Source organism: Trematomus bernacchii, unplaced genomic scaffold (assembly GCF_902827165.1).
Source record: "Trematomus bernacchii unplaced genomic scaffold, fTreBer1.1, whole genome shotgun sequence".
NCBI classification, from domain to species: Eukaryota; Metazoa; Chordata; class Actinopteri; order Perciformes; family Nototheniidae; genus Trematomus; species Trematomus bernacchii.
Window position 1 is genome coordinate 254,668 of NW_022987910.1, and position 27,522 is coordinate 282,189.

The 27,522-nt window shown below is 39.9% G+C and overlaps 2 protein-coding genes across 3 annotated transcripts; both read right to left on the reverse strand.

Annotated features, from left to right (window-relative positions):
• Positions 1-1,246: 1,246 nt before the first annotated feature.
• On the reverse strand, positions 1,247-17,562 carry LOC117470293 (protein yippee-like 2). 2 transcript variants are annotated; one of them, XM_034115014.1, is made up of 6 exons: positions 17,376-17,562; positions 7,853-8,084; positions 6,961-7,004; positions 6,458-6,566; positions 5,518-5,563; positions 3,724-3,807 (listed from the first exon to the last, which is right to left on the reverse strand). In XM_034115014.1, the coding sequence occupies exons 2-6, from the start codon at positions 7,967-7,969 to the stop codon at positions 3,794-3,796; spliced, it is 330 nt and encodes a 109-aa protein (XP_033970905.1). In that variant the 5' UTR covers positions 7,970-8,084; positions 17,376-17,562; the 3' UTR covers positions 3,724-3,793. The 2 variants fall into 2 exon arrangements, with proteins under 2 accessions (XP_033970904.1, XP_033970905.1); XM_034115013.1 differs by lacking the exon at positions 5,518-5,563 and having other exon boundaries at positions 1,247-3,807; positions 17,376-17,560.
• Positions 17,563-18,929: 1,367 nt separating this feature from the next.
• gdpd1 (glycerophosphodiester phosphodiesterase domain containing 1) lies at positions 18,930-27,503 on the reverse strand. Its single transcript, XM_034115002.1, has 11 exons — positions 27,231-27,503; positions 26,589-26,738; positions 26,028-26,070; positions 24,432-24,567; positions 23,738-23,783; positions 23,061-23,182; positions 22,641-22,730; positions 22,235-22,368; positions 21,972-22,031; positions 21,570-21,621; positions 18,930-20,523 (listed from the first exon to the last, which is right to left on the reverse strand). Exons 2-11 carry the CDS (start codon positions 26,722-26,724, stop codon positions 20,389-20,391), a joined length of 954 nt encoding a protein of 317 aa, XP_033970893.1. The 5' UTR covers positions 26,725-26,738; positions 27,231-27,503; the 3' UTR covers positions 18,930-20,388.
• Between the last annotated feature and the right edge of the window lie 19 nt (positions 27,504-27,522).

Here is a 27,522-nt window from a genome sequence, read left to right on the forward strand (position 1 = left end):
TTCATTTTTAAATCAGGACAGAACTGTTGAATGTGACATTCATTTCATGTCGGATGAAACATTTAAATCATAAGCAATAAAAAAAACACTTTCAAGTCAATATACTTGGCTTTGATGCTACAGCTCTTCTCGTAGGTTCATCTAATTTGATGCTCCAACATCTCACCGAAAAAGTTTGCAATGCCACATCTAAAATTAAGAAATGACTAAATCTTTAGTTTTGATAAAGAACGAAAGTAACACCAGATAAGAATCCTGGCCACTAGCCTGGCTTAGCAGTATAATTCATTTCTGCAGCCTCTGAGTCCAGAGGTATTTATGATTTAATGTGTGATCTTTTAATCACATATTTAAATGTAAATGTATTTAACTGACTAATTAGTGCATTTTCCCTGTTTCCTTAAGATGGACGAGACATACACTGCAGTATGGTTTTCCTAAAGATGTTATGTAAACATTATTAATTGCTCTAAAAATGAAAAGAATAACGTTATATATTTATATTTTATAACAGTCACACATTTTGGCACAAGTGGTTAAGCGTTAAGAAGATACAGCCTTGCTTGGGAAATAATGATATGGCCAACAGGACTTTCATGACTTGAATTTAAATTCATAACAAAAAGCCTGAGCCTTTTGAGTGATTGGCCAAACTTAATTAAAGTGGACCTATCATGCTATATTTGAATAATATAGTGTAGGACCATACCTATATAAGGCATATTTATACTTTTTTTTTCAAAATACCAAACAGATCATACATTTTAGCCATGCCTCATTTCGCTCAATTTGAAAAATGTTAGCTCTGTTTTTGCAAAGGCAGATTCAGTGAGAACAGCACCACCTACAGGCCTGGCATATGTACTACAGCGTCTCCAGCGCTTTCGAACGGCAATGGCCGTGGCTGTCTCCTCCTGATTGGTGGAGTTGGCCCAATAGCCGTAGCGCCACTGTCCTGACGTCAGGACAGTGTTCAAATCTGGATCAGTTTTTATCAGATCCGTTGCAGCCCCTTTTTTTAGAGATTTGAGTATGGAGGAAAATAGAGAGGGTTGTGTTTTCTGACACTTGGTGAGTTCCCTGGAACACCGGGGACACATATTCATGTATAAAAGACGTACAAAAGTGCATTTTGCATGATAGGTCCCCTTTAAGGTACATTACCAAATGATTGAAATGCCCCTTTAAAGTAAAGGCCACTTAGAGATTTAAGGTTACCTGATTATAAACAAACACTTAGCCCATACAGATATCAAGGTGCATTTTATTAGATGAAGATCCAATGATATATAGTCAACATCAGCATCCTCCTTTACAAAATACATTAAAATTGAAACATTTTCAGTAAAAAAGTAGTATCGTACAGCCAATGTGGGGTACCAGAGAGAAAGCATGACATGACCTAAATCATATTCATTCATCATCGTATGGATCATAGATAAAACACAATACATTAACACTATTTACAGTCTGTAACACGGAGGTCGACATGAATGGTAATCCTCGTGGTGAATACACTAAATAGAATATATTCATATATTAGGATCTTTTGTTTACAAAATCATAATGCATTATATATATATATCACAGAGAAAGGCTATCCACAACCTTGGCTTTCAGCTGTACACACCCCCTTGTTTTGCAAAACTTTGACAAAGCAAAATGGGATCTTTTGTTTGGTTAATTTATTGTTGAAGGGTGGATTCTTTGGTTGTGCTGGGTTTAATGTCGCAGCCTCCGACTGCTGAGTTAAACGTATCTGTTTTAGGTTTGGTTGTAACTGGTTAGAGTCCATATACAGGGCAACTTCTAGAGCAATGTTTGCAACAGCGGGAAATTATGTGACGACAGGGCAACTCATTTTACTTTTCTAAACCAGGGTCACATTTAATCTGTCAAAGAAGGACCTGGTAGCTTCAATGGACTGTGGAAAAACAGATAAGATGTTTCATTGCAACACAAAATGTTCTTTTCACAAAAATGTGACGAGGACCGAGCACACAACTGGTCAGATCACTTGTATTACTTCAAGCATGCATTAACGTTGCATTTCCACAAGATGGATTCTCTCATTTGAAAATAACACATTCCCATTTGAGACAATTACACACCCAGCACATTAAGTTGGATCCTTGCCCTGCAATAAAAAAAGTTAGCACAAAGGTACCTGAGCAATGCTTCCCATTAATGTTACTTCAAATATTACCCAGGGGTTATAACTCAGAGGCCCATGATGCATGAGGAATATTGAAACCAAACAAATCTAAAACTGGGATAGAAGCTAAGAAGCTGGTGCATTTAGGAATAATAGAATAGTCCATCATATGCATTGCTTCACAATGTTGCCCAGTTGGTTCGTTATTTTTGTTTAGTTAGGGCCAGTTAGTGAAGATCAGTGTAACAGCAGTTAAACAGCAGTCATCCCAGACTGAAAGAGAGCCTAAGAGTGAAACCTTTTTATACATATGCATCTACAGTACACTCCTCTGTGGTCACGTATATACCTCGTAACTTCAGTAACATTAATCTTTATGTGGTAATTTCTTTTGCAATTTCCCTTGGCCCATGAAACCAGTCATGCATTGGCCATTTGTTTCAGTTATCTGAAATCACACTGTTATTTCCATTAAAGCAGGCATTGAGTCACCAGCAATCACCTTAACTCAATTTATCCTCTGAAAGCAAAAATATTCTCTCAGTTCTCGCAAACCTTTGGAAATCCCGGCCAAAGTTGTTCACCTGAGACACGCTTATGTTGTGTTATTCTATCTAGCCAAGTAACAAAGGTGGATGCATCGATGCATCTGGGAACACCAGACATACACGGGAAGGATCAGCAGATCACTTTACACGACTCGTTGTATTAAAGGATGAATCAAACCCAGGGGAACCGCTTTGCTGCTGAGAGGGCAAATTCCTGTGAGGTATTAGGACAAGCCGGTGGCTGTCTGTCTGTATCTCTTTCACTCGGGCCGTCCTGAGCTGCATCACTGGCATTACATGGAGTGAATCCCAGCCACAAGCTAGAGATCGGCCTGGTGGGCAGCAATCCCTGCACCCGACCCGCCCCCCATGTGCTTGGGCCTCCATGCCAAGCCTCAGCGCCAGGCCTCATCACTGGCCCAGCTGGCACGGCCCCGTACAGCCAGATTTGCTATAATCATCTCAGGTCATCTGATTTAAGCTGGGGACGGAGTGAATGCCCGTCAGCTGGTCAAACAGGGCCAATGAACCCCGCCAGGCCAGACTCTTTTTGGCTAAAATATACACTGAGCAACCTGTTGTCAGGAGACTTGTTTTAACATAAATGTTAGGCAAGGTGGAATACTTCAAGCAATGAAGAGGTATAGAGGGAGTGTTGCCACCTTTTTTAAAAGCTATCGACTTGTGTTTCATTAAAAACAACAACGGGAAAACATGACATCTTGCTGGCCAATCGCCTAGTCCTGCTAGCTGCGTACAAGCCCGCCTAGTCTGTCTCTCTGTCAAGCTGGGATGTCTGGGACCTTGATGTGTATGTGTGTGTTTCTGTGTGTGTACATCAAGAGGCGTGGTAGGGAGGGATGGGCAGAGTTACAGAGGTTAATGGTAAATCAGCCAAACCAAAGTCACACACTCACCCATCACACACAACCCCCTTCCCTCCCTCCCTCCCATCCATCCCGTCAACCCACCCCCCCTTTCCTCGGCTGCATTTGTGTCCCGGCTGCTCATCCCTCAGTCCCAGCCGTTGTCCTTGATCATGTGGGCCAGCTCAATGATGAACTTGCCCTCTTTGTACTTCTGACTGCTCTCAAAGGCATGTTCCTGGAGAGTGGGACAGAGGACAGGAGAGACAGCATTTAGTTAAAATGACAGATAGACGCCGAGTAATAACATGTTTATATCTTTGACAGACCGAAGCGCCGTGAAAAAACACAAGAGGTGCATACAAAAACTCTGCTCATGACAGTGCTTACAGCTGTGTATGAAAATATTTGACTCAGTCAGGGCCTATCACTGCTGCTTGCTCTTTGGGAGCTGGTTATATAACCGTCAGTCACTAAACGCTGCAGAGGGGCCTGCAGGACCAAATCTCTGACCAGACTGGATTGTCATAAGCTAGCAGGAGAGTTTCTCATTGGGAAACAGAAAAAAAACCTAAAAGGCCAAAGGGTTAATCCTTGCAATGGCCTACCCAGATGTAGAATCTGCTCTATTTTTGCAGGCTGTAAAATGCATTCCTACTGTTAGGTGTGTTGTCCAAAATTCCTCTGGAAAGTATGAATGGGATTTATAAGAAAGTGAGAACTACACGGAAGATGACCAGTTCCCCTACGTGTTTTTCTATTGAATGAAACAAATCGACTAACACCCTAATCACTATTTCTCATAATGTATCTATTGGTTTTCCTTCATAAAATATGTTGATTGCAAAAATCATGTAAAAAGCAGGATTGCATTAGCCTCGCTGACTCAGCAGTTTATGAAAACGTTGTGACTCACTAATACCTCCAAAACTATAGACGTTCCTCTCAGCCTCATTTGTGTTTACTTTAAGTTTGGTGCTAATTAGCAAACATTAGCATGCTAAATCGCTAAACTATAGTTGCTTAACATCAGTGTAGTTCTTACAAACAGTAAATGCCTGAAAATTAAGGAACATTTTTACCACCTCAGCTTGTTCCAGTTCCACCTCACATATCCCCAAATGTGGATATTTCTGGCCCCAGTAACTGACAATGATAGCAGAGAACCTTAGCTCCGAGCTTAAAAAGGTCTTTGTGGTAAATGTTGAGTTTAAATTAGATATGCTTGCTTTTTTTAGTTGACACGTCCTATAAAAAACACTATTTAGGGATATGTGGGGGGATAATTTTGAAACAGCTTTTGCTTGAAGCCTTTTTTACAGTCTCTAGAAAGAAGAGTCTTAGTGTGCTGATATATATAAATGTTCTTTCAGCGATTCACTGCGTCTTTACTTTGTTTTGTCTTTGGTTATTTTGGTTCAGAGCTGCAGAGGCACGTTATCATATTTCTTGGTTTAGAAGTGCAGTAGGTCAAGCCTCTCAAAAGAACTTTGAGGACTGCGGAAAATCAATGCTGCTGCAATTGATATTAATGGAAACCCTCCATTAAGTCCTATCTAGTGTCTGTGTGCTTATCGTGTGCATGCATGTGACTTCTGTTTACTCTGCCTTGTGGGGTCCTGACGGGAATAGAAACTACCCAGAAAAGTATCCACTTTTAAAGCTGGTCCACCAGGTGTTTACACCACTTGCATAAGGAAAATATTTATTTTTAGGTTAGAAGGTTATAGAATCAGGTTTAAGGTTAAACACGTAGCGGTGAACGCTATGGTTAGGTATGTGTGTGTGTGTGTGTGTGTGTGTGTGTGTGTGTGTGTGTGTGTGTGTGTGTGTGTGTGTGTGTGTGTGTGTGTGTGTGTGTGTGTGTGTGTGTGTGTGTGTGTGTGTGTGTGTGTGTGTGTGTGTGTGTGTGTGTGTGTGTGTGTGTGTGTGTGTGTGTGCGTGTCACCTCCATGCAGGCAGGGTTCACCAGTGACAGCTGCACATGCTCGTCTCTGTTGATATATGAAGACAGCTAACATGTGTTGATGTTGTTTGGCTCACCCTGACATCGTACCTAAAATATCACCTGCAGTAAATACATCCTACACGTGTGTCTTGCAAGTGGCAACAACTGGGTCTGAAAAGTGAAAACAAAACTGAATAGCCTTATACGTGCATTCTTTCTACTGTCCATCAGGGGGCGACCTCACTGGTTGCAAAAATAAGTCAGATTGTATAGAAGTCTACAAGAAAATGACCCAACTTTTCACATGATTTGTTACCTCAGTGAAAATGTTACTAATGACTTAATGGTCTCATTTGCTAGTTTAAAGTCTTGTTGAATACATGATGAGGTTAATTTAGTAAATGATTGTCCCACTTACAGTTAATTAGATGACAAAGCAAGGTGTGCTTTAGGGCGTGCTCTTGTTTAGCGTTCAGTTGTACTAGCTCTATCCCCTCCTGTTGATGCTTATTCCAAACTAGCAATGGCAAAAAATGCCAAATGCAAGGCTTCAAAACCGTCGTCCACAAACTAATGATGTCATGGTGACAAACACTAACTCTTAAATACAATCTATTAAATGTTTAAATGCTATATTACAGCTTTACAGAGACTTTGTTAATATCTCTCTAATATTAGCCCAAGCCATAGTGAGGCAAACTGTCATTTTGTAAATGTTCAATCAACACTAGATAAATAAAGATTTCTCCTTTGTGTCTCCATCTGTTCTGAGAAATCTATCTCATCATTAATCAGCCCACAGCTGTACCACGGCATTGAGAAGAGGTCCAAATATAAGAACCGTGCAAATAAAATTAGGGTGTGCTATAATAACCACCTTCCAGTTTATCCCCCTCTAACCTTGGTGAGCTTGTGCATCAAATTAGCCAAGGGCACTTACGTATTTCCAGCCTAGGGTGGTCTTGCAGTTCTCACAGTAGATATCTGCTACAGCATGCAGGCCTGTGAGTAGGACCCTCTCCTCTGCAGGGCCACACCCAACGTTCACCCTGAGAGACAGAGATTGGGTTTGTTGAGAGGAAAGTAGAGAGGCAGGAGAGACAAGCAGAGACAAAAGTTACAAATTAATATTGTGCAAGTGGCTCAAGTTGCTTGGTTGCATGTACTGTATGATGTGCTCAGAGTGAGTCACTGCCTCACACCCACCCACACAGCGCATACTGATAGGGCGCTAGGCCATGGAGAATAGATTTAAACAGCCTCGTTTTCACACTCAATTCAACAGATAATGACTATAAGGCACAAGCTGGTTCTGTCATCAACACTACATGCATTATTACCTAATTTAAAACACCTGAGCATGTTAGATAACTCGTCTCCAACCCACCTTGTTGACATATCGTCAACATGTGGGTTGGAATGCAGCAACAGAGGAATACTCACACTGAGTTGAACAGGTAGGCCCTGCCTTGGCTGCCTTGAAACGACTGCAGAGACGAGACGAGACAAAGATGAGAAGACTGAAACATGATTCGGTCTGATCATACAGTGAAGTAACTCTATAAAATGACAAGAGCACGCTGTTATATATTGCATTAATGCTTTAGTCAAATGAAAGAGAGAGTCTTAGTTTCCTATAAAACACCCACGTGTGATTTGAGACAGGCCTTGAAATAGGAGCTCTTATTTTAAAACCTATAGAGAAAATCTATTTTCATGTCTACTTTAAAATGGTGCGCAGTCTCCCAGTAACAGCCCGTATGCTACTGATCAGATCACAGTTGGCAAATGCATAAGTAACTTTACCACTGCCTTTTTTTCCACAACATTAAAGCTTCTATTGAAGAGAAACAATGAACAGATTTGTGTCGTCCACCTGTGTTACGACCGGCCGAAGGCCTTTGTGCACAGGTGTGCAATGTTTTCATATTCGCATGTGGAAAAGGTGATAGTGCATTCATAATCCAATTTACTAACCAGTTTATAACATAATCCATCCACAGGCAATAGTGTGGCGGCAGCTGACACAGACATGCAGGTGTTCAGCCTGTTGTTTGTTCTCTTAATTCCTCATCCGTTCTCCCTCTTTATTAATCTTCAACGCTTGTCCTTTTAATGACTGTTAATCCTTGTCAATTAAGAAATTTAAGAATAAATGAGAGACAAAAACTATACAGGCAATGCTTGTTTCTAAATTAAAACAACTTAATGTGAGATTGAAAAGTAAAAGCAAAAAAAAAGTACTTTTTCAGTCTGTAATAATTAGCCTCCTGGATGTAAGTACTGCCTTCGTGTTTTCCAGGGAGACAAGTCACCGGAGCAGGGTGCCGGTTACCTTGGAGATGAGCTCGTCGTGGTTGGCCAGGTGAGCTCGGCAGTGGATGCAGCTGTAGGTCCGGTGGCAGCTGGGCAGGTACGCCTGGAAGGTCTTGGAGCGCGTCATTCTGACCATGGGCGGAGTTGGCGGGCGGTGCAAGAAGGGACTGCCAGCCCAGGTCGGCTCACAAGGGAAGCACCGCAACACACAGGTGAGGGCCGTGGTGGGCGTCGGGTTGGGAGGCGAACACCTGAGCACAGGGGGGATAATATAATGGCTAATGGTTACATGGTTGTGTAACAGCTGCTTCCTTAAACTGGTTTGTAAACTGAGCCACAGGTGTATAATTGCTGATGGGATTACCACCTGCTCTGTGTGCTCAGAGAATTCTCCAGCCTGCTCGCATCTTTGAAACTCTTAAAGCCTCAAGGAAGTATAATGTAATGAGACGTCATGCATTATTAGCCTGGTAACAGTCACTTAAATTCACATTTAGGTTACCTGTGAAAACAAGGAAGTACTACTTTAACAGATGAGATTTAAACATTGTACAGGTGCAAGCTTCCACCGCACAGGTACTTCTGCCAAGAGGCAACAGTTAATTGTACATGACTCAGAGTAGAGAAAAAGCAAAGCCTGTGGCGAGCTGTCTATTGGAAAAATTCATGATAAACTACAACTTGGGGATAGTTTAACTTTAACCAGAGAATTGCAGACAGAGAGTAACAGGCTGCAGCCAATCAGTAAACAGAGTCTTGAGACTTTGTGACATAATGAACTATGTCACAAGGGTCTTCCTGCCTAAAATACATAAACATAAACTTTGTATACACTCAAATGGTCTACAAAATGAATGACATTACTCTCAGCCTCAAGTGTCCTTTGTGTTTAGTGCTAATACGAGAATATGCCATTGCTAACACGCTAAACTAAAAGGTTGAACATTATACATGCATTAAAACACATTAGCATGCTAGCATTTATTAAGCATTTTTGTGAATACGAGCATGCTTGCGTTAGCATTTAGCTCAATGCATTGCTGTTAGCATCTACAACCTCCCAGAGCTGCTTGTGTGGCTTTAGACTCTTAATTCTAGCTTCTCACATATGAGGGAATATATGGTTGACATTATGTAGACCAAACAATTACTGACTTATGTATGTTTGACAGGGTGTGTGTGTGTGTGTGTGTGTGTGTGTGTGTGTGTGTGTGTGTGTGTGTGTGTGTGTGTGTGTGTGTGTGTGTGTGTGTGTGTGTGTGTGTGTGTGTGTGTGAGGACCCCAGGAAGAATAGCCAATGCTCATGCTAGTGCTAATGGGGATCCTAATAAAGAACAACAAGAACAACTTGATTGTTATTGCATAAAATGGTATATTGAAAATAATAATTAGTGGCATCCATTCACCCGTGCTCAAACCATTTTACATTAACCAGTTCAATGCAGGACACACAGACAGCAAAGCTAGCTCTCATTCTGTGTTTAAGTCTATGAGGCTGCAAAGATAATCTGCTTAGTGTAGCACAACTGTGAGGATCGTGCTCTGCTCACTCCATGATATCCAAATAGACCGAGCCCTTAAAATACTCCTGCTGGTGTGCCCTGGTGACTGAGAAGATTAGTGAGCCGGCCTGGGAACTCGTCCCACAGGCTCAGAGGACGGGAGAGTGTTTTGACTAACTGTACATGAGATAGGTTAGGAGCCTGTGCTCTCTACCTTGAGCTGCAGATACAATCTTTGTGGTTTTATTGCTTAATGCAACTTTAATTGAGGGTTCAGCCCTGTAGCTCTGGTGCTAAACACAAACCATCAATCGCTAGATTTAATCTGGTTTTATTCCCCAGTGCTACTTCTCATAAAGCTGTTGAAGAGCCTCACTAAAACATTGTATTCTCCTTTGTATTGTCTACCTGCATATTTCAGTGGGAATGCTGATACAGCATTCCCACTATCTGTTCTTCGACGCACAAAATTCTTTATTATTCCGCCGGGTTATTTTGCACCTCTTCTTCTCCCACATTCCACATCGCATAAACTCCGTTCAAACATCAAAACGTTCAGCTCGGTCGGGAATCGATTGCTATTATGTTTCTTATTCATAACTTTCATAATTCCAGAGATACATCCCATAATTCATCAAATTTTTAACATGGAAGTCAATGGAGAAACTCTTCAGACTTGAACAATCTTCATGCAACTTCAACTGCTAACTTCTCCTTCATACTTTCACTCAGAAACCTCATTCCAACTTTAAAATGTTACACATCTTTCTGACATTAATCGTGTAACACAACTTTTAAATCTGATTCTTACTTCTAGAGATATTAAACATTGTTCAGACCTTGGTAAAGAGGCCTTCTTCAGATTTTAGAGTGCGTGATGTCACAGCTAGAGTGGAGGACAGATTTAATTTTGCCTTCATATTTTCTTTTAAACCTGCCATAATTCCCAAACCCTACATTCCTGAGACATAATTTTTCATGAGAAACGTAGGAAAACATCTCGTAGCTTGAAAAATTAAAAGAAATTAAGCAAAATAATTAAACAAAATGCCTCTTGAGGGCATGAAGTGACAAAAACTTTCAACATATCTCCATTAAACCCCATTGTAAATTCAGCCTCATCTTTCCCCACCACAGCAGCCACACACCTTTAGTTAATCTGCCAAAAAGGCCACATTATTAACCCGAAAGTACACAAAAAGTACACTTCAGATGCTCAAGTTCCTTGACATGCTTCACACTTTGAAATTTCACTGATATCTGTTACGGTTCTTCAACAAAACGTTCACATGTAAGAGGTTTATCTCTCATTCAGAACAATGAAAATGCTCTCCTCTCACTGATTACTGCACATCACCATGGAAACCTTTGATCTCTGGACATGTCGTTAGCTCAAATATAAACACCTGTGTCATGGAACACGATGATGTCATAACTCCAACTGACATGCTCAGAGCAGCAGACTTCAAATAATGGTTAACACAGCTCTACATCAAATAAGATAAGATAAGATAAGATAAGATGGTACTTTATTGATCCCAATTTGGGAAATTGTTTTTGTTGCAGCAACATAAAAGACAAGGCAAGGCAAATCTGATGTTACGTAATGTGGTGTTACTATGGCAACGCATCCCTCGCCATAAAACAGCAGCACACTTCAGATAATGGTTAATGGTCCTGCCCTCAACAGCTCTACGCCAAATCTGAGATCTCACCATAGGCTGTTGCCATGGAAACGCATCCCTCGCCATGAAACACGATATCGCTGTAACTCCAATGGACACGGTCCGACCGTCCCCCAAACTTCGCTTGTATATCACCTCTCCATGCCTCAACAGCTCTACGTCAAATCTGACATCTCACCATATGCTGTTTCCATGGAAACGCATCCCTCGCCATAAAACACGATGTTGTCGTAACGCCTATGAAAAGGGTCAAAACAGCACCAGACTTCAGATAATGGTTAACGGTCCAGCCCTCAACAGCTCTACGTCAATTATGGGGTGTTATCATATATCATATGCCCTTTCCATGGAAACGCATCCCTCGCCATAAAAGACGATGTCGCTATAACTCCTATGAAAATGTTCAAAAAGTGCTCAAACTTCACATGTGTTAACAGTCCAGCCGTGAAGACATCGACGGGACAGTTTTGAGATTTCTTCAATTGCCGTTGCCATGGCAACACAATGCTCACCATGAAACACGGTTTTCTCATAACTTCAGTGAAAATGCTCCAAACGGCTCAAAACTTCACAGGTTTGGTAACGATGCAGCCATCAATGCATCTAAGCGTATTATGGGATGTCATCAAATGCCGTTGGCATGGCGTTAGATCATTCGCCATCAAGTTAGTTCAAAAGTTTGCAGTTCAAATATTCTGCTGCTTTTCCAAGCCTTTTTACTTTCTTTTCTTCTCTCATCACACATTAGAGCCTCCAGTGTTCATGTATCATTTCAATCTAAATTCTTCACTTTCTTCTTACACATTACATTTCAGCATAGCAGTTTAGCGTCAGCTTTTCAGCATAAAGCATTCCCACTAGCAATTTCTTCAGGAATTGCATTCTCTAGTTTCAAATACTATTCTTTCTCCTTTGAATTGTCAATTTACAAAACAACATTTTCTAACTATGACTATAAGGGCTGTGACTCTATACAATTATGTTATAACTTGTTGTTTCACATATTCCCTTCACAACACACCATCCCATTCTGTCTCCTCTCCTTCCTGTCTGTCTTTACTGAACCATCTGGAAAAACTAATAAAAAACTGAATGGAAGCAGGAGGCCTCTGTGAGTTCAGCACTTGAGAGAGAGAGAGAGAGAGAGAGAGAGAAAGGCCTCTTGACTTCACTTCTCTGCAATATGATTGTTTTTAGAGTCAGAGGCTGATAGAGGCTTCAGTGCCTTTGGGAAGGAGCGTGGATATAAGAAATAAGGCAGTCAGACGTTGCCTTGTTTTCCCTTCTCTGACTTGGTGCCAGCCGCGTGGGATTGGGGCACAAAGACACACTCAGTACAGTCGTCGGAGTTGAACCCCCTGACACACACACACACACACACACACACACACACACACACACACACACACACACACACACACACACACACACACACACACACACACACACACACACACACACACACACACACACACACACACACTGACACACACTGACACACAGACCCAAAGCCTGTTTTATCCTCTCGGTTATTTCAGGACTGAGGACAAGGAAAAGTTTATGTTGGATCCAGTCCTCTGAGATCTGATCGAAATATTTAGATCTGTGTTACCTAATTGACAATTTATTACATAATTAAAGATGTTGAAGATTTTTATATTTGGCTGCTTATAACTTAGAGCTGAATTTATACTTAAAGTGGACTTATCATGCTATATTTGAATAATATAGTATAGGACCATACCTATATAAGGCATATTTATACTTTTTTTTTCAAAATACCAAACAGATCATGCATTTTAGCCATGCCTCATTTTGCTCAATTTGACATTTTTTAGCTCTGTTTTTGCAAGGGCAGATTATGTGAGAACAGCACCATCTACAGGCCTGGCATATGTACTACAGCGTCTCCAGCGCTTTCGAACGGCAATGGCCGTGGCTGTCTCCTCCTGATTGGTGGAGTTGGCCCAATAGCCGTAGCGCCACTGTCCTGACGTCAGGACAGTGTTCAAATCTGGATCAGTTTTTATCAGATCCGTTGCAGCCCCTTTTTTTGAGATTTGGGTATGGAGGAAAATATAGAGTGGTTGTGTTTTCTGACACTTGGTGAGTTCCCTGGAACACCGGGGACACATATTCATGTATAAAAGACGTACAAAAGTGCATTTTGCATGATAGGTCCCCTTTAAGCAAAAATGACAACAGTCTCTTCTATTTTTATCATAACATTTAAGTATTTTATAATAGCAAACTGAGTATGAGAATTAGACTGTTGATTAGCAAACAAGCTATTTGAATTGCAATTAATCAAGAAAATATCAAAATCTACACAAAGCCTGCTGATTATAGCTCGGTTATAAGTATCAGGTATTGCAGGTAAAATCAAACTGAAACTTAAAATATAATTACATAAAATGCAAGCTTCTTCTTCTTCCAAGCCTCTACCTCCCGCTGCATTTGCTACAAGTCACTCAGGATAAACCTATCAGTCTATAATATACACACATGTCAGTCACAACTGACAGGAGAAATGTTTACTTAAAATATCTTCCAAAGAAAAGCTCTCTGGGAAGCTGTTCACTTTTAGTGTCTTGACAGTGCATCATGACACACAGACATTGAACAGTAGTGCTGGATTATAGTATTGCATGTGATATAGATGTCATATATATATATATATATAACATACATCATTCATGTGGAGTTCTCTCTGTGTATTATCTGCAGTCTCTGGAGAATCAGAGTGCATGTCAGTGGCTTTGAATACTTCCTGACATGCATTATTCAAGTGATTAAAATACATTGTCACTCAGATGTTGTCTGATGAAAAATGCCGATAATCAACTTTTAGTATTTTTTATTGTTTAAAGGAGAGGTGTCATGGCCATTTCCACTGATCATAATTCCATTGTTGAGGTATACTAAAATAGATTTATACTGTGCATTTTTCCAAACTCACATTGGTTTCTCATACAGCATCTCTGTAAACTACTTGTATTCACTGAATTTCACTCTCTGCCTTTAACGGCTCGTTGTAGCTCCCAAAGCTCCAGCCCCCACCCTCCCTGTGAGCACAGTGTGCTCTGATTGGTCGGGACGTTGTGAATCGCGCTGAGCTCCGTGGAGGTGTTGTTTCCTTGTTTAGGATACATAGCGAAACACAGCCAAACTCATCCTGAGCACACACAAACTCACATCCGAAGTAAAAACAATAAGTGTGGCTTGATATTGAGTAAGAAAAGTTTGATAAACGCTGTGAGAATGGGTCTGCAGAGAGAATTTCGCCGCGATCCCAACTGTCTGTTATCAGCCTGCAGCCAGGGAGGAGAAATCAGCTGAGCTGCCTGCTCCCTGCACACAGATGTGTGTGTGAGGAAGTCCGTGGATTGGTCAATTTGGACCAATCAGCGGGGGCTTAACGTAACGGCTCCGCGGACGTAACGTAATGGCTCCATGGATTGGTCCATTTCGTTCCGGGTACGGCTTGACATAATGCCGTCCCGGAAGAATCAAATGGACAATGACGTATCTCCAACGAGGCGTTTTGGGGAGGTATTTTCTGTGTTAGAGTTTTACTCGCTATAGGGTGTACTTTGAGGGTTTTGACTCTGCACACCATTTACATGCACAAAAACCTTCATAACACACAAGGGGACGGGTAATAACCGGAAAAGCATGACACCTCTCCTTTAAGCTATAACAGCCAACGGTGCATTCTCCGTTATCATTAAGTGAATATTTTTGGGTTTTGCATGATCAGGCAAAACAAGATATTTTAGGATTCAACTTGCTTTCTGTGAACTCGTGACAAGCATTTATTCCATCTTTTCTGACATTTAAACAGAAATACCCGATTAACCAAGAGAATAATTGCAGATGAACTGAAAATGAAAATAATATCAGATTGCAGCCCTAAAGATGTTCTGGCTTTGATTTGGCATGCATAAAATCGACTGATTTGGCAATGCTTTATTCTTTCAGTATAGCCTGAAGTCCTGAGTCGTTCCATAAGAAAACAAATTATTATGACAGCTGCACAATGCGGATATTTGACATTTTAACACAATTAGTTTCCAAGAACAGGACAACACTCATCTTGGTGGGTGGACATGCTTGAAACTCATTCTGCAAAAGGCAAAATTGTTTGTGGGAACAAAGATGATGACGCACTGTAAAATGTTGATGGATAATCATAGTGCTTCTCACTTTAAAAAAAAAGCTACATTGATAGAATAACAAATTGCATAAATGATCAGATGACTAGAAGATCTGGTGGCTGTGATTCAGAGGGGCGCCAGCAGCAGGAAGTTTTAGTACGACTGACGTCTGCATAGCTTCAGTGTGTCTTTAATGTTTGTCCATCTTGTGTCTGTTTAGTTCTTAGTCTGCCTGTGTCGTCTCTCCGTCTGTCCCCATGCCTCTCAGCCTGTTTGTGTATTTGTTTTCCCTGCTGTCACTCTTGTCTATTCATCAGTTCTGCCGCGAGTCGCTTGAGGTCACAGTGCTGTCCATTCTGGTCATTTCTGGGTGTCATCACAAAGGGCTACGTGCCATGAGTTTCAACAGCCAAAAGGGCCCTTGTATCCCAACAAAAAAACCTTTGTTATGTAACGCACTGATGCTGCCGCTGCTGATGCTGCTTCTGACAATGATCGAGGGCAGGAGGAAGAGATTCAAAGCGGGAGGGGAAGATGAGAGTCAGACAGGGACAGAGAGGGAGTTAAATTGAACACAGAAAGAGAAAGGGAAGAAACAGTGTGTGTCCCTTTCAGCGGTGGATGAGCTGAGTGTGTCCACCATTGCCCACATGCTGCACCGACATGATTTCTGTACTTCATGTATTTTCATGCTGCTCTGAGAGAGACAGCATACAGCAGCATGACATCACTGAGTAAAGGAGGAGAGAACTGGGCTCTACCCCCCCGAACATATCAAATGTCACTGATGGAGCGATGTTTCTGCATCCCAGGTGTGTGTGTCTGGTTACTGTTGCGATGTTTGATCTGAACTCACTACCAATATCCTTCTGTCTGTCTCTACTCTGTGGAGAATTATGCAGCTTGTTTTCAGGTGCTTTATAAACTCTTACTTACACATTCTTAAAATGCTCATTATCTAGCTTGTTTGTACATCTCTGTTGCATTTCAATGTGGCTAGATGATAAACAGTGAAAGTGTCATAAAAATTGACAAAAAAAATACAAAGTGGCTGACCTGTGAAACCCTCGGCACACAAACACATTATAGATAACTTTTGTTTGTGTAGTACTATGTGCAAAGGATCACCTTTCAGAGGCCTGCAACACTCTGACCCCCAACATCGATCCCTGTGTATCGACTCCTCACATGATCAATAACTATCTGCATTCACACTTTGTAATGAAAATAGATCGGTGCAAAGGTTGCGACTAAACTGTCTCACGTGGACTTTATTTAGTAAATGCTTTGGGAGGAGGAGGAGGAGAGGGGGGGGGGGGGGGGTGCAGCATTTCCAACTCCTCTCTGCATGGCCTTACTTGAATGGTCTGTCATTGACTTGTTGGGAAGGGTAGATGTCACGTGGACAAACACATCAATAAATACACAAAAACATGAAGGCTTAAGGTTTACAGTGTGTGATTATTGAATCAGGTCACAAGCAGTGGCGCACTTCATCTGGGCACAACTTCGGCTACCACACGCAGCACAGATGGCGGGGATGCCTCAGCTCAGCAATTCTCATCACACACACACACACACACACACACACACACACACACACACACACACACACACACACCACACACCACACACGCAACTGACGCAACACACACTCTGAAAAGCTTTAACATCTGTAATGATTTTGCCATATCGATGAGAACAATGTGATTGTCGTCAGAGCTTATCATCACAATGTGCGTATACATGGTCCCCCGTATTGATCACCCCTGACGTGCACTATCACGACCAACCGCGCACACGAGGGGGATGGCGCATACGTGCTGGACTGCCACCACACAAACACCATGCGTCCTAATAATAACAACATGTAGGCTAGACACTTTAGATCCACTGCAGTGTATAACTCTGTATCCAATCTTCGAGGAAAGGACAAGTCCTGGGATGATAAATACATTTCAATGTCATGTAATACATGTTGTTCTTGGCAGGACATAATCTACAAGCAATACACTTGTTTTTTATTGTAATATCACTGCACTTGTGCCTGAATGTTAAAAGTTGCCTCGGTTAAAAAGTACTGTAAGGGCTGTCCATCACTAATCGACGCTGGAATAAGCTTCTTACAGCGATAGGAAAACAGTGCGTAACAACAAATGCACCACAGTGAAAAATAACGCAGAGGAAATCATTTTACCTTTGAAGGGAAGAAAACACGGATCTCCACGTAGCTTAGAAGATGTCGCACCTCCTCGTTTTTTCTCGTGGCACTGCCAATCCTAAACCCCCTTTCGCATTCCTTCCAAGGCAAATTTCCTCTTCTCTCTCCGGCCCTGACAAGTCCTGCAGAGACGCAATGTTTTGACGCGCAATGATGCCCAGCAGAGTTTAGAAGAGCAGAGGTAAAGAGTGCTGAAGCAACCAGCCGGAGCGAGAGGGTTCCCTCCAACTCACTTCCGCGTTCGTATAGAAACCGTTACACAGTCAGGACTGTTATTTCTCTCCGGTTTCTGTCCATTGTCTCATTGTTTTTGTTTCATTTAGTCGTTTAGCAGTATAACCTGTGTCTTCTGTTACATATACTGTCACATATTTGAGTGTTAGATGATGTAGGTATGCTTTTGTCATTGTGTTTTTTGTGTCTAAAGACTATTGTTTTGATGGTGAGCTCAAGTTCAAATAAGACAGTTAATTATAACAATAATGTGCATCACTCAAATGTACCTTTTTTGTGTTGTTGTTTTACATTTCAACCATCAAAACAAAGCTTTTTCATTTAAAAAAATGGTGTTCAAGGTACAAAAGCTTAAATGTATTTAGATATAAGATTGTGCAAACAAAAACACACATCATTTTAAGCAATCAAGAGAAAAACAATAGCTACACCACAAAGAACTATAAATAATAATGTTAATGATGATGAGGATAATAATTGGAAACATTTTATATATTTGGTGACAGACACCACTGTGTAGGCCTACATTTGATTTCTTATTTATTTCAAGTTTAAGAGTCTTTAATTTTAAGTAACACAACTTAAATGTCAGATTGAATAAACAAAAAGGTTATTAACAGTAGTACATAAACATTAATAACACATTCAAAGTAATTGAAGGTATTTGTTACTTTCACTACTGCTGCATAATGCAAAATAGACTAAATATGAATGATATTTTCCTGTATGTATTTGTTTGATAAATTTTGTGTAATAGTTTCAGATGTATTTCTCCTGTTTTGTCAGTGATGCAGAATCACAATAAACCATGGCAAAGATATTTTTAAAGTGCACCATCTTGGCGGCCAGGTTGGCAATCTTTGGCAAAGAGGACACGGGCCGTTTCCTCGATGAATGAATGACATCTGTAACAGCCAATTAGCGAACGGATAAGGCATAGCAACACTGAGCTCATTGGTTGAGGGTAGAAGCCTGTGACCAGTTATCTGACAGGAATATTACAGTTTTACTGTGTTCTTCTACGTAATGTAAAACACTAATAGCCCCGTGTGAGTGCAGTTTTTAAGAAAGAAGATCAAGCAGGGAAACAGCAGTGTGTAGAAAAATGAAAGGAAATTATTTTATGTAACAATTCATGTCCCGCATCATTCACTTTCTTTCTACAGGGAAAAGTTCTCAAATCACTCTAGTCTACAGCGCCACCTGCTGTCAGTCTGCAGGTAGTTACCAAACATAACATCTACATTTTAGCCAAATAAGTGCGGGAAACGATGTTATACTACACACACCACTCAGTTTATGACATCATTTTTAGTTTTTATTGACCATGGTTGAAAAGTACTTGTTCAATAATCACTTTTGAAATCAAATGGCGTATGTGGGATAAGGCATTTTGATAAGCAGCCAGGTCCCACAAACACAATCAAACACAACACAGATGAACAAATAATCATTTAGGCATGCACAACAAATGTTCCCTCAGTACAGCACAGGACAAATATATCAAAAATATTCATTAATGTAAGATCTGTTGATTGGTAGATCACACATCTTTCCCATCAGACAAACCACTGTGCAGATTTCACTTCAACCACTCAGACAGCACTCATAAAATACCCAACAATATAGAAAATAAAGTAGCAATAATGTTATTACTTTAAATACAGAACAATATACAGTACTTTCAACCAAAACTACATTCTTTACTGATCGTCACTCTCTGAGGTCACACATTTGGACTAGAAATCTTAAATGCTATAATAATCCCAAATGATCTTTGATTTTCTGACTGCGACACACAGTAAATAGCTGCTGTCTTAAATACATTTAAAATGTTAAGTGTAAAAAGAAAAATCAATCAACACTTATCACGTCTACCATATTTACAATATGCTTTAAAGCCCATACATAAAAAATGTATATATTAAGTTCAATTCTGTTTACGATCTTAATAACACAGGTGAAAAAGGCAATCCTCATTAATTAAAGTTACAAAACGAGATAATCGTCTTTGTGCAAAATCAGTTGATTCATATGGTTCAGAGAAAAACACAACTCAATTACAAATAACATATAAAGATTTATTTAAAGAGCAGTCCGCTGATAAAATGATTGTGCCTTTGAATTTTAAATAAGGGTCAGCGGCATGACCCAACTCAGTAGTCATACTGCACCATTTTGTCTTTATTTGACTAGTAGCACATTTTTGATTGCATCAGGTCACATATAAAAATTATCTAACAAATACTTACAATTTGGATATTGCATGTAATCGACAGTCTGATAGGAACATGGAGAAATACATTGTACCTAAAAACATTCTAAAGCTGCTGGTAAATTAACATTAAATATTACTGCAAACTGTCATTTGAAAGACTGGAAAAAGGCGAAATTATATCTTGACATTAGTAACGCATAAAATTGTTTGTTATGAAATTCAAGGGTGATAAGATTTGCAAAAACTGAAGTTTGATATGCATTTTGTCCCATTTTAAATAGACTTTAGATTGTGTTGTTTGTAAATTGCACAAAATATGCAAAGAACAAAACTCTAGGTAGATAATAATATTAAGCAGAGTGTTTTATATGATTGAAATTAAATGTTTGTGTCACCAGTACAACAGCTGGTTCCTCAGATCAGTGCTGTATGCAGAGCCTGACTGTGAAACACTGAGGAGGGGGCTGGTTTAGCAAGGACTCAGATTGTAGGTTAATCACATATGAGGGGGAGGGAGGTAAGGTAGATTTTGGCAGGTCACCTGGGCTTAGAAATGCCATTCAGGTCCAGGAATTCTCTAAGCCTGGTGGGAAAATCTGTCATAACTCCTGTGGCTCCCAAGTCAAATGCCCTCTGGAAGTCCTCCTCGTCATTCAGCACCCAAATGTACACCTGAAACCACAGGCAGGAGTTAAACACACACACACCTTACAGTGAAGGGATTCACACAAGGACAAATAATGCTTCTGTGCTCTATCAGCTTTGTTAGCGGCCACTCAATCCTATTTTTGAACTTGTAGAAACCAGAGACGTTTCCCAGTAACTGCTCTCAACTCTAAGCATACCACTGCAACAACAAACAGCTCTCAGAATGCAGACAGGCTCTTGTTATGCTATGGAAAGATTTGTAATCATTCCTGGAAGTAAAAACAATACAGGGAAAGTGACTGAATCTTGGCAGAATCCTGTCAATGTCCCTGGTTGCTCTTGACATTGTATGTAAACACTGGATACACAGCCTCCTTCAAAGGTCCCCTATTATACTGTTTTTCATCAATATATTATAGGTCTCAGATATATACAGAACATGTCTCTGAAGTGTTTGGCTCCAAATACCAAACAGATCATTGTAGCATCCCATAATCCCCTCTGTTTCAGCCCTGTTTCAAAAGTGCTGATTCTCTGTCTGTTACTTTAGATGAAAATAAGGAGCCACTCCCCACGCCCCTCTGAGAGATATTTGGTTAAAAAGAACACAATGGTGCTCTAGGAGGAGATTCAGGTGATAATGTGGGTGAGGGTTACCTTGGTTGGTGATTGGCTAATGGTTACACAAGCCAACAAATCGTTATGACATCATAAAGTGGCCAAAATCTGATCAGCTCATTTTCAGACAGGTTTTTATAAATGGATCAGGACGAAAAGAGAGAGAATCTTTTTCCCTGAAACTTTCAGAATCTCTTTACACAGAGGGGACACATGTTTCTGTATAAAAGACATGAAAAAGTGAATTTTGCATAATAGGTGACCTTTAATGTAAGCAGAAGGGTTTGGAGTAAATAATAATAATAAGATAAAGGTCAATTGACTTAATAGGCATCAGCTACTCCTTATCATTACCCCTACACAATTTGCATCCACTAAAAATTCAATAATTTGTGTGCAGAGGTTTTTCTTTTATAAGAACTACTAGAGAAGCTACGTAACAGTGGTTTTACCTGTATTCCCCTGGCAGTAAGATGCTGAAACAGAGTCTTTCTCATCAGCAAACTGCAAGAGAAAAAATAGAAACTGCAAATATAGCAAAGCTAAAGATAGGTTTAGTTTTACAGTTGTAAATGTCTTGCATTAATCACGGTCACAGTAATGTATATGTGTATTATTGTGTAATGAGGTGTCATAATTCTTCCCAGTGTCCCCGTACCAGCATTTCTAAAAAATCCCAACTATACTGTTCAACGAGGGAGAAATAAATACAATGATACATTATGAAAAAGTGAAGATACACAAGTTTACAGATTTAATGTAGTGTGTTACAAATACCCAAAGATTTTGCAACTCTGACGATAGAATTGAGAAGACAGATGGATTTCAAATGATAGGACAAATGAGAGACTTACGTGTCTGCAAGCCAGGTAATTAATCTCTGACTCCTCGTTAATCTGTCAGGATCCTTTATTCTGCAAAATCACATAAAAAAGTGTCAGAAAGTTAAACACTCTGATGTACTTGCCACAGTCAGAATCAAGAAAAAAACATTTTCTTCAAATGCAACCGTGGTAATACATTTTTATATCTGATTGATGCTCTTTGCATTACGGGTTATTTTAGGTCAAATACAGCCAAAAGCTGAAATAACTTGTTTTTATGCGTGTATACCTACTTGGTAATAATAGAAGGCATGGGGATCTCCAGAAACTGCTCCTTGAGGGGAACAAAAGGCAGGAGGCCGGTGTAGAAGAGGCCTAACAGCTGCAATACTCTGAATAGGCTGAACAACACTGGGATACGCGGGTTCTGCAAAACACAAACACACAACCAGGATTCATGTTCAATCCCTCAATTCAGTCACTACTGGTTGATATAATATCAAATACAGAGCTCTACAGTTTACAACAGATTTAGTATTTTTCTTGTATTGTAAAGTGTAGATTTCATTCTCTCTTATCCATGCCAATATACGGCCTAATAGATACAAATAATAGTGTTTTTTTTTTTTTAAAGGAGATCTATTCCATGAATTGACTACACTGAGGGTAATGTACACTTTATATCTCATGTTAATGTACCTCTGTGTAGCATTTATTTACAATCTTGTTGCTAGCGTTGCCCCAGACCGTCAGATTCTCTCTGTCGTAGTTAACAACCATCTCAGAGACCTGCAAGAATTAGAAAAGTTGTAGCTACAGAAACACATAGCAGACAGGTGTGAAACAGGATGAAGAAAGGTTTTGTTGCCATCCCATAATATACTTTTAAGGTGCATAGTCTTTGAAGTTAGTGTTATAATCAGCCTGTTTATGTTCACCTTTTTATTTACAATGAGGAAACTACTAATTCAATTTTAAAGGACAAAAATGACTACATACAATCTGTAAATAGCTCATTCAGTTCGATGAAAAATAGCATGGGAAATTGACAAACAAAACAACGAGAGAAAAAAACTAAAGTTATTTTATAGGAAGGTTAGAGTATTATCACACACAGACCTTCTTGATGAGCCTGTCGTCGTTGACCTTGATGTCTATGTTGACAGGGGTATGGGGAAATGCTTCAAAAACGTCCTTGAGTAGAGGGATGCGTTTGTCCTCTCCCCCCTCGCAGAAACACTCTGCCAGACAAGGACAAGTCAAAAACACAATCTGCCTCAGATTATACTCCAGACAGCAGCTGGGGCTACATATTGGTAAATGTGTACACAGTGTAACGCGTAAAATCAATCTGCATTATCTGTAAAAAGTCAAATGAACTGTAATTATAAATGCTTCTGCAGGGGATAAACACAATATACGTATATTTGGTTACATGGACACATCAACGTATCCTAATACACCAGTTAGCATGATATCTTGTAAAACAAATTCTGGTTATTATTTATTAGCTGTTTTGGCCAAACAACAACTTGGATAGGTTTAGGAGTAGATGGTGTTTTGGGACAAATACAGTAAGCACTGTGTCCAGATAGCTATGCATTTCCTGGCACTAGATTATGTTATATGCAAATTATAGTAAATATCTTCTCTTAGGTATAAGTAGGAACAGTGGATGAGAACAGACTGCACAACTCTGAGTAACAAAGTCATGACAGAAGTTGCTGATATTCCTCTGTATGTGGGCAGGGATAACTCTGCATTAATTACACCAGCCATCAGTTTGTGATGCTCACCTCTCTGAAAAGTCACACCAAGCTTGCAGAGGTACGGAGGGAGCTCCTGCAAAGAGCACACAGTCAGTGATGAACAAACAAGAAATATACCCTATAGACAGGGGGGCGTGATGGATGTGACTGATTGCGTTCAAATTAATGTCAATATAAAAAATAGGCAGGAAGGCAAGGACACGTCAAAGCAAGATTAATGTAAAAAGCCCAAATCTGTCCAACAAGGCCGAAGAGCAGAGAGACTGTGAACCTTCAGTTACACACATTTAAAAAGAAAATTGATAGAGTACATGTGTTTTTTGGCGTACACTTTATGTACTAAAGTTGGTATGTTTTTTAAATATATTCCTTGAATAATGTCAGAATTTTTGTTGTGAAAAGAATTGTGATTAATTTTTTTTTATGTCAGAATTATGTTTGCGCATGTGTTCTTAATCATTGTGTCTTATTGGGATGTCTTAATACAGCAATTTCCCTTTCAATTTTATCCGATAGAAGACAAAATCATTAAATATGTGTGGGCCTCATGGCCTCTTCTGTATGGTACATGTTAAAAGGAGCTCATAGAAAAACAGCTTGCAAATGCTACTATTAACATTTTCAACTTTTTTCCAAAATGTCCATTATTCAATTCAATTCAATTATCATTAAGATTTTCGTTTGTGAAGGAAAGCGATGATATTGCAGAGCAGTAACTCACAGCGTAGGTCATGTCGGAGATGCGGGCGTTGATGCCAGAGGCCCTCTGCAAGCTGGCGTCATGTGACACCACTACCTGTTCATCTTTGGTCAGGTGGCAGTCCAACTCCAGCATGTCTGTGCCAAGATCTACAGCGCTGCATGGACAAACACACAGCACACATATTATCACTATACCTTAAAAACTACATTGACTTTTATCACATAAAATTCAAGCAGTTCAGTTCCTAATCGCAGCCGTTAGTAACCTTTGGGCTTTATGTCTCAAACAGGGGTACGCGGACCCCTAGGGGTACGTTGGAGTACTGCAGGGGGTACGTGAGATTTATTTTATGTTAATGAAAAAAACAACATAAGTAATGCATTTAAACAAACTACTAATAGTAGATTAACTACTTTATTCAAAAGTTTACAGTAATTCTGGATAATAAAATGGGAAAAATAAACGGGGTGCTCTCTTTTCCTCTCCCTCTCTCTCTTTCCCTCTCCTGACAGCCCGTCAGTCTCGTGCAGCTCGCTGAACCTGTACTAAGTGGCCCGACAGTAAAGAATACATATATGTATAACTAGTTTAGCTAGTTCTAGAGTAGATAAACTAGCTCAGTGTGTTAGGTCTAACTCTTAGTGTATTTTGCTCCGCTCACCGGTCCGTCACAGCAGGGGAGCTGTGATCCGGAATAGCTGCGTGTTCTCCATTATGATCTGATCTCTCTCTCGCGTCCGGTTATACTTCACTCGCGTTTATGTCCAAATCTATCAGATCTAGCTACTTCTAGTTAATTATATGACTGCCTGCTTATCAAAGGACCTAAACAATAAGCGATGCTTGGCAACGGCGTGTGGCCGCAAAGTATAGCTCAGCATTATGCATATGTTTATATGAGGGGTCAAAATCCCATGCTCATAAAATGCTCATATATTTTTTTCTCTTCATTCCCCACGCCCCAAAATAAATAAATAAATAAATAAATATACCAATTTTAGGAAAAGTAACAAAGTTTGAGCAGTGTGGGTTTTATATTAACAGAGTTACACATATTTCAAAACGCGAAGTGTAATAACTGCAGTTTGCCTCCCTGTCAGAATGACAAAGATCCTCAGTGAAGCACAAGCACATGTTTCTCACTACATTGTAAGTACAACTTATTAAAAAGATCAGTTCAATGCAACTAATGTCGTCTTAGTGTTATTGTATGATGTTAAAATTGGTTTGCCATGAATTTAGTGATCATGGATTGTAAACATTTGAAATGTAGCATTTAAGTGTTACAAGGTTGTTGTTTTAATAAATCAAATACCGATGGTGCAGCGCCCTACTGTACCTCTTTATATAGGCTTTTTTCCCTAAAAAAAATTGTTTTTGCGCTGACCAGGGGGTACTTGGCTGAATTTTCTTTTCAAAGGGGGTACATTATTGAAAAAAGTTTGAGAACCACTGATCTAAGGCACCACTGCCTGTATGCTGGAGTGTGGTGAAGACAGACAGACATCAGATTGTGGTCACAATCAAACTCAGATGACACAAACTTCCCACAATCACATGAAAAAGTCACCATGTCAAAAGTGCTTTGTCATAGTGACTTTTGTTTCTACTTACTGCTTGAAAGCTGCCATGGTGTTTTCCAGGTTTTCACCCGCACCTGCAATGAAAAAGTAAATACTAAGCATGGTCTGTTGTCTTTACATTTGCATACCCACAGTTAGAATATCGCCTTCTGCCTACTTCAGCATACCATACACAAAAATACTGTCTTATGAAAGCAGAGTAATACATACATAACCCAAACCATACACATACATCTTAAAACAAACTGGCAACAGCATAAGCATAGGTTGGGGAAGTAGCCAAACAATGAACTTTGGACATAGTTTTACTGTGTACGAGTAAAAACTGTTTATGATATACTGCATTCAGACGAGAGAAGTTATACAATTGACAGGCATAGGCCAAGTCATGATCATGAGGCTCAAGATCGAAATTACACTCATCTTTGTAAACAAAATCATTTCCTGAAGTATTCGTACGCTATCTATTAATTTGCACATTTTGTGAGGATCTGTGGATAATTTGTCATGCAATCTTTTTGCAACCTTTTTATTCGTCAGGAGTTTTTAGTAAAAGATACAAACAAACTGATAATGTTTATCACAGATTCACCTCCTCGATGGGAAATGTGTCTGCTGAGAAAAGGCTCTCGTTTCCTCCGGTGCAAAAGATTTGGGCATTTCATCAGCAGGGCAGAGGTGAGCACATAGCCCGTTACCGTCGACAGGACATACACAGCAGCACACATCTCCTGTCAGCTCGCTGCAAAACAAACAACACAATCCTATTGACTTTGAGTGGCATGTTGAATGATTCACTAAACAACATCCCTATAAAAAAAAAAGAAAATGGCCAAAGTGAAGTCTGAAAGATGATGACGACATGCTGGTGCTGGTTAAAAAATAGGCAAAATAAAAACATAAATGTGTGGAACTGAATGTGAACAGCAACATATATTTGTGTAAATTCCAACATGTACAGCCATGTTTTATATACAGAGCAGTTTGTAAAACAGTAAGTAAAGTAGGCTATATAGAGTAAAGGTGTCAAGTGATCAGCTTTTTCATTGGATAAATTGTTAACATTTATTTATTAAATTGATTATGACATAATTAATGACATGACATGATGTATCCTTTAATTGTAATACCGTTAACTGACAATAACGTTAACCAGTTCACTGACAACAACGTAGTAGCTAAATTAGGCTAACTTTAGCAGGGCTTTGGTATAATTCACAGTATGAAATCTTACCTCAAATAGTTTTGGTGTCCGTTCTTTCTTCGTATAGACTAACCTATGTAGTCCCAGTACGAGCTAATCGATGTCCACGAATATGAGCAGCAAGCTACTTAGTAGGAAGATAAACAGATAAACTGACGTCTGATCTACACCTTACAGCTGACACAAAACTCACCGGCCACTGTCAGCTGTTTACGCATGCGCGTACCAACAAACCAATCGAACTTCCGTACAGATATTTCAGAATAAAAGCGGCACTAATAAACAAGAGTGCAGCACTGAAACAGGCGTGGAGGGAGAGACG

Excerpts from the sequence above, each read along its gene's own strand:
- LOC117470293 (XM_034115013.1), bottom strand. The coding sequence starts at position 7,969 with ATGGTCAGAATGACGCGCTCCAAGACCTTCCAGGCGTACCTGCCCAGC. Across the intron at positions 7,005-7,852 it reads ACGACGAGCTCATCTCCAAG|TCGTTTCAAGGCAGCCAAGG; the intron begins GTAACCGGCACC and ends TCGTCTCTGCAG. Across the intron at positions 6,567-6,960 it reads GCCTACCTGTTCAACTCAGT|GGTGAACGTTGGGTGTGGCC; the intron begins GTGAGTATTCCT and ends TCTGTCTCTCAG.
- gdpd1 (XM_034115002.1), bottom strand. The coding sequence starts at position 26,724 with ATGTGTGCTGCTGTGTATGTCCTGTCGACGGTAACGGGCTATGTGCTC. Across the intron at positions 24,568-26,027 it reads ACCATGGCAGCTTTCAAGCA|CGCTGTAGATCTTGGCACAG; the intron begins GTAAGTAGAAAC and ends TTGTCCATGCAG. Across the intron at positions 23,183-23,737 it reads TGGTGTGACTTTTCAGAGAG|AGTGTTTCTGCGAGGGGGGA; the intron begins GTGAGCATCACA and ends CTTGTCTGGCAG.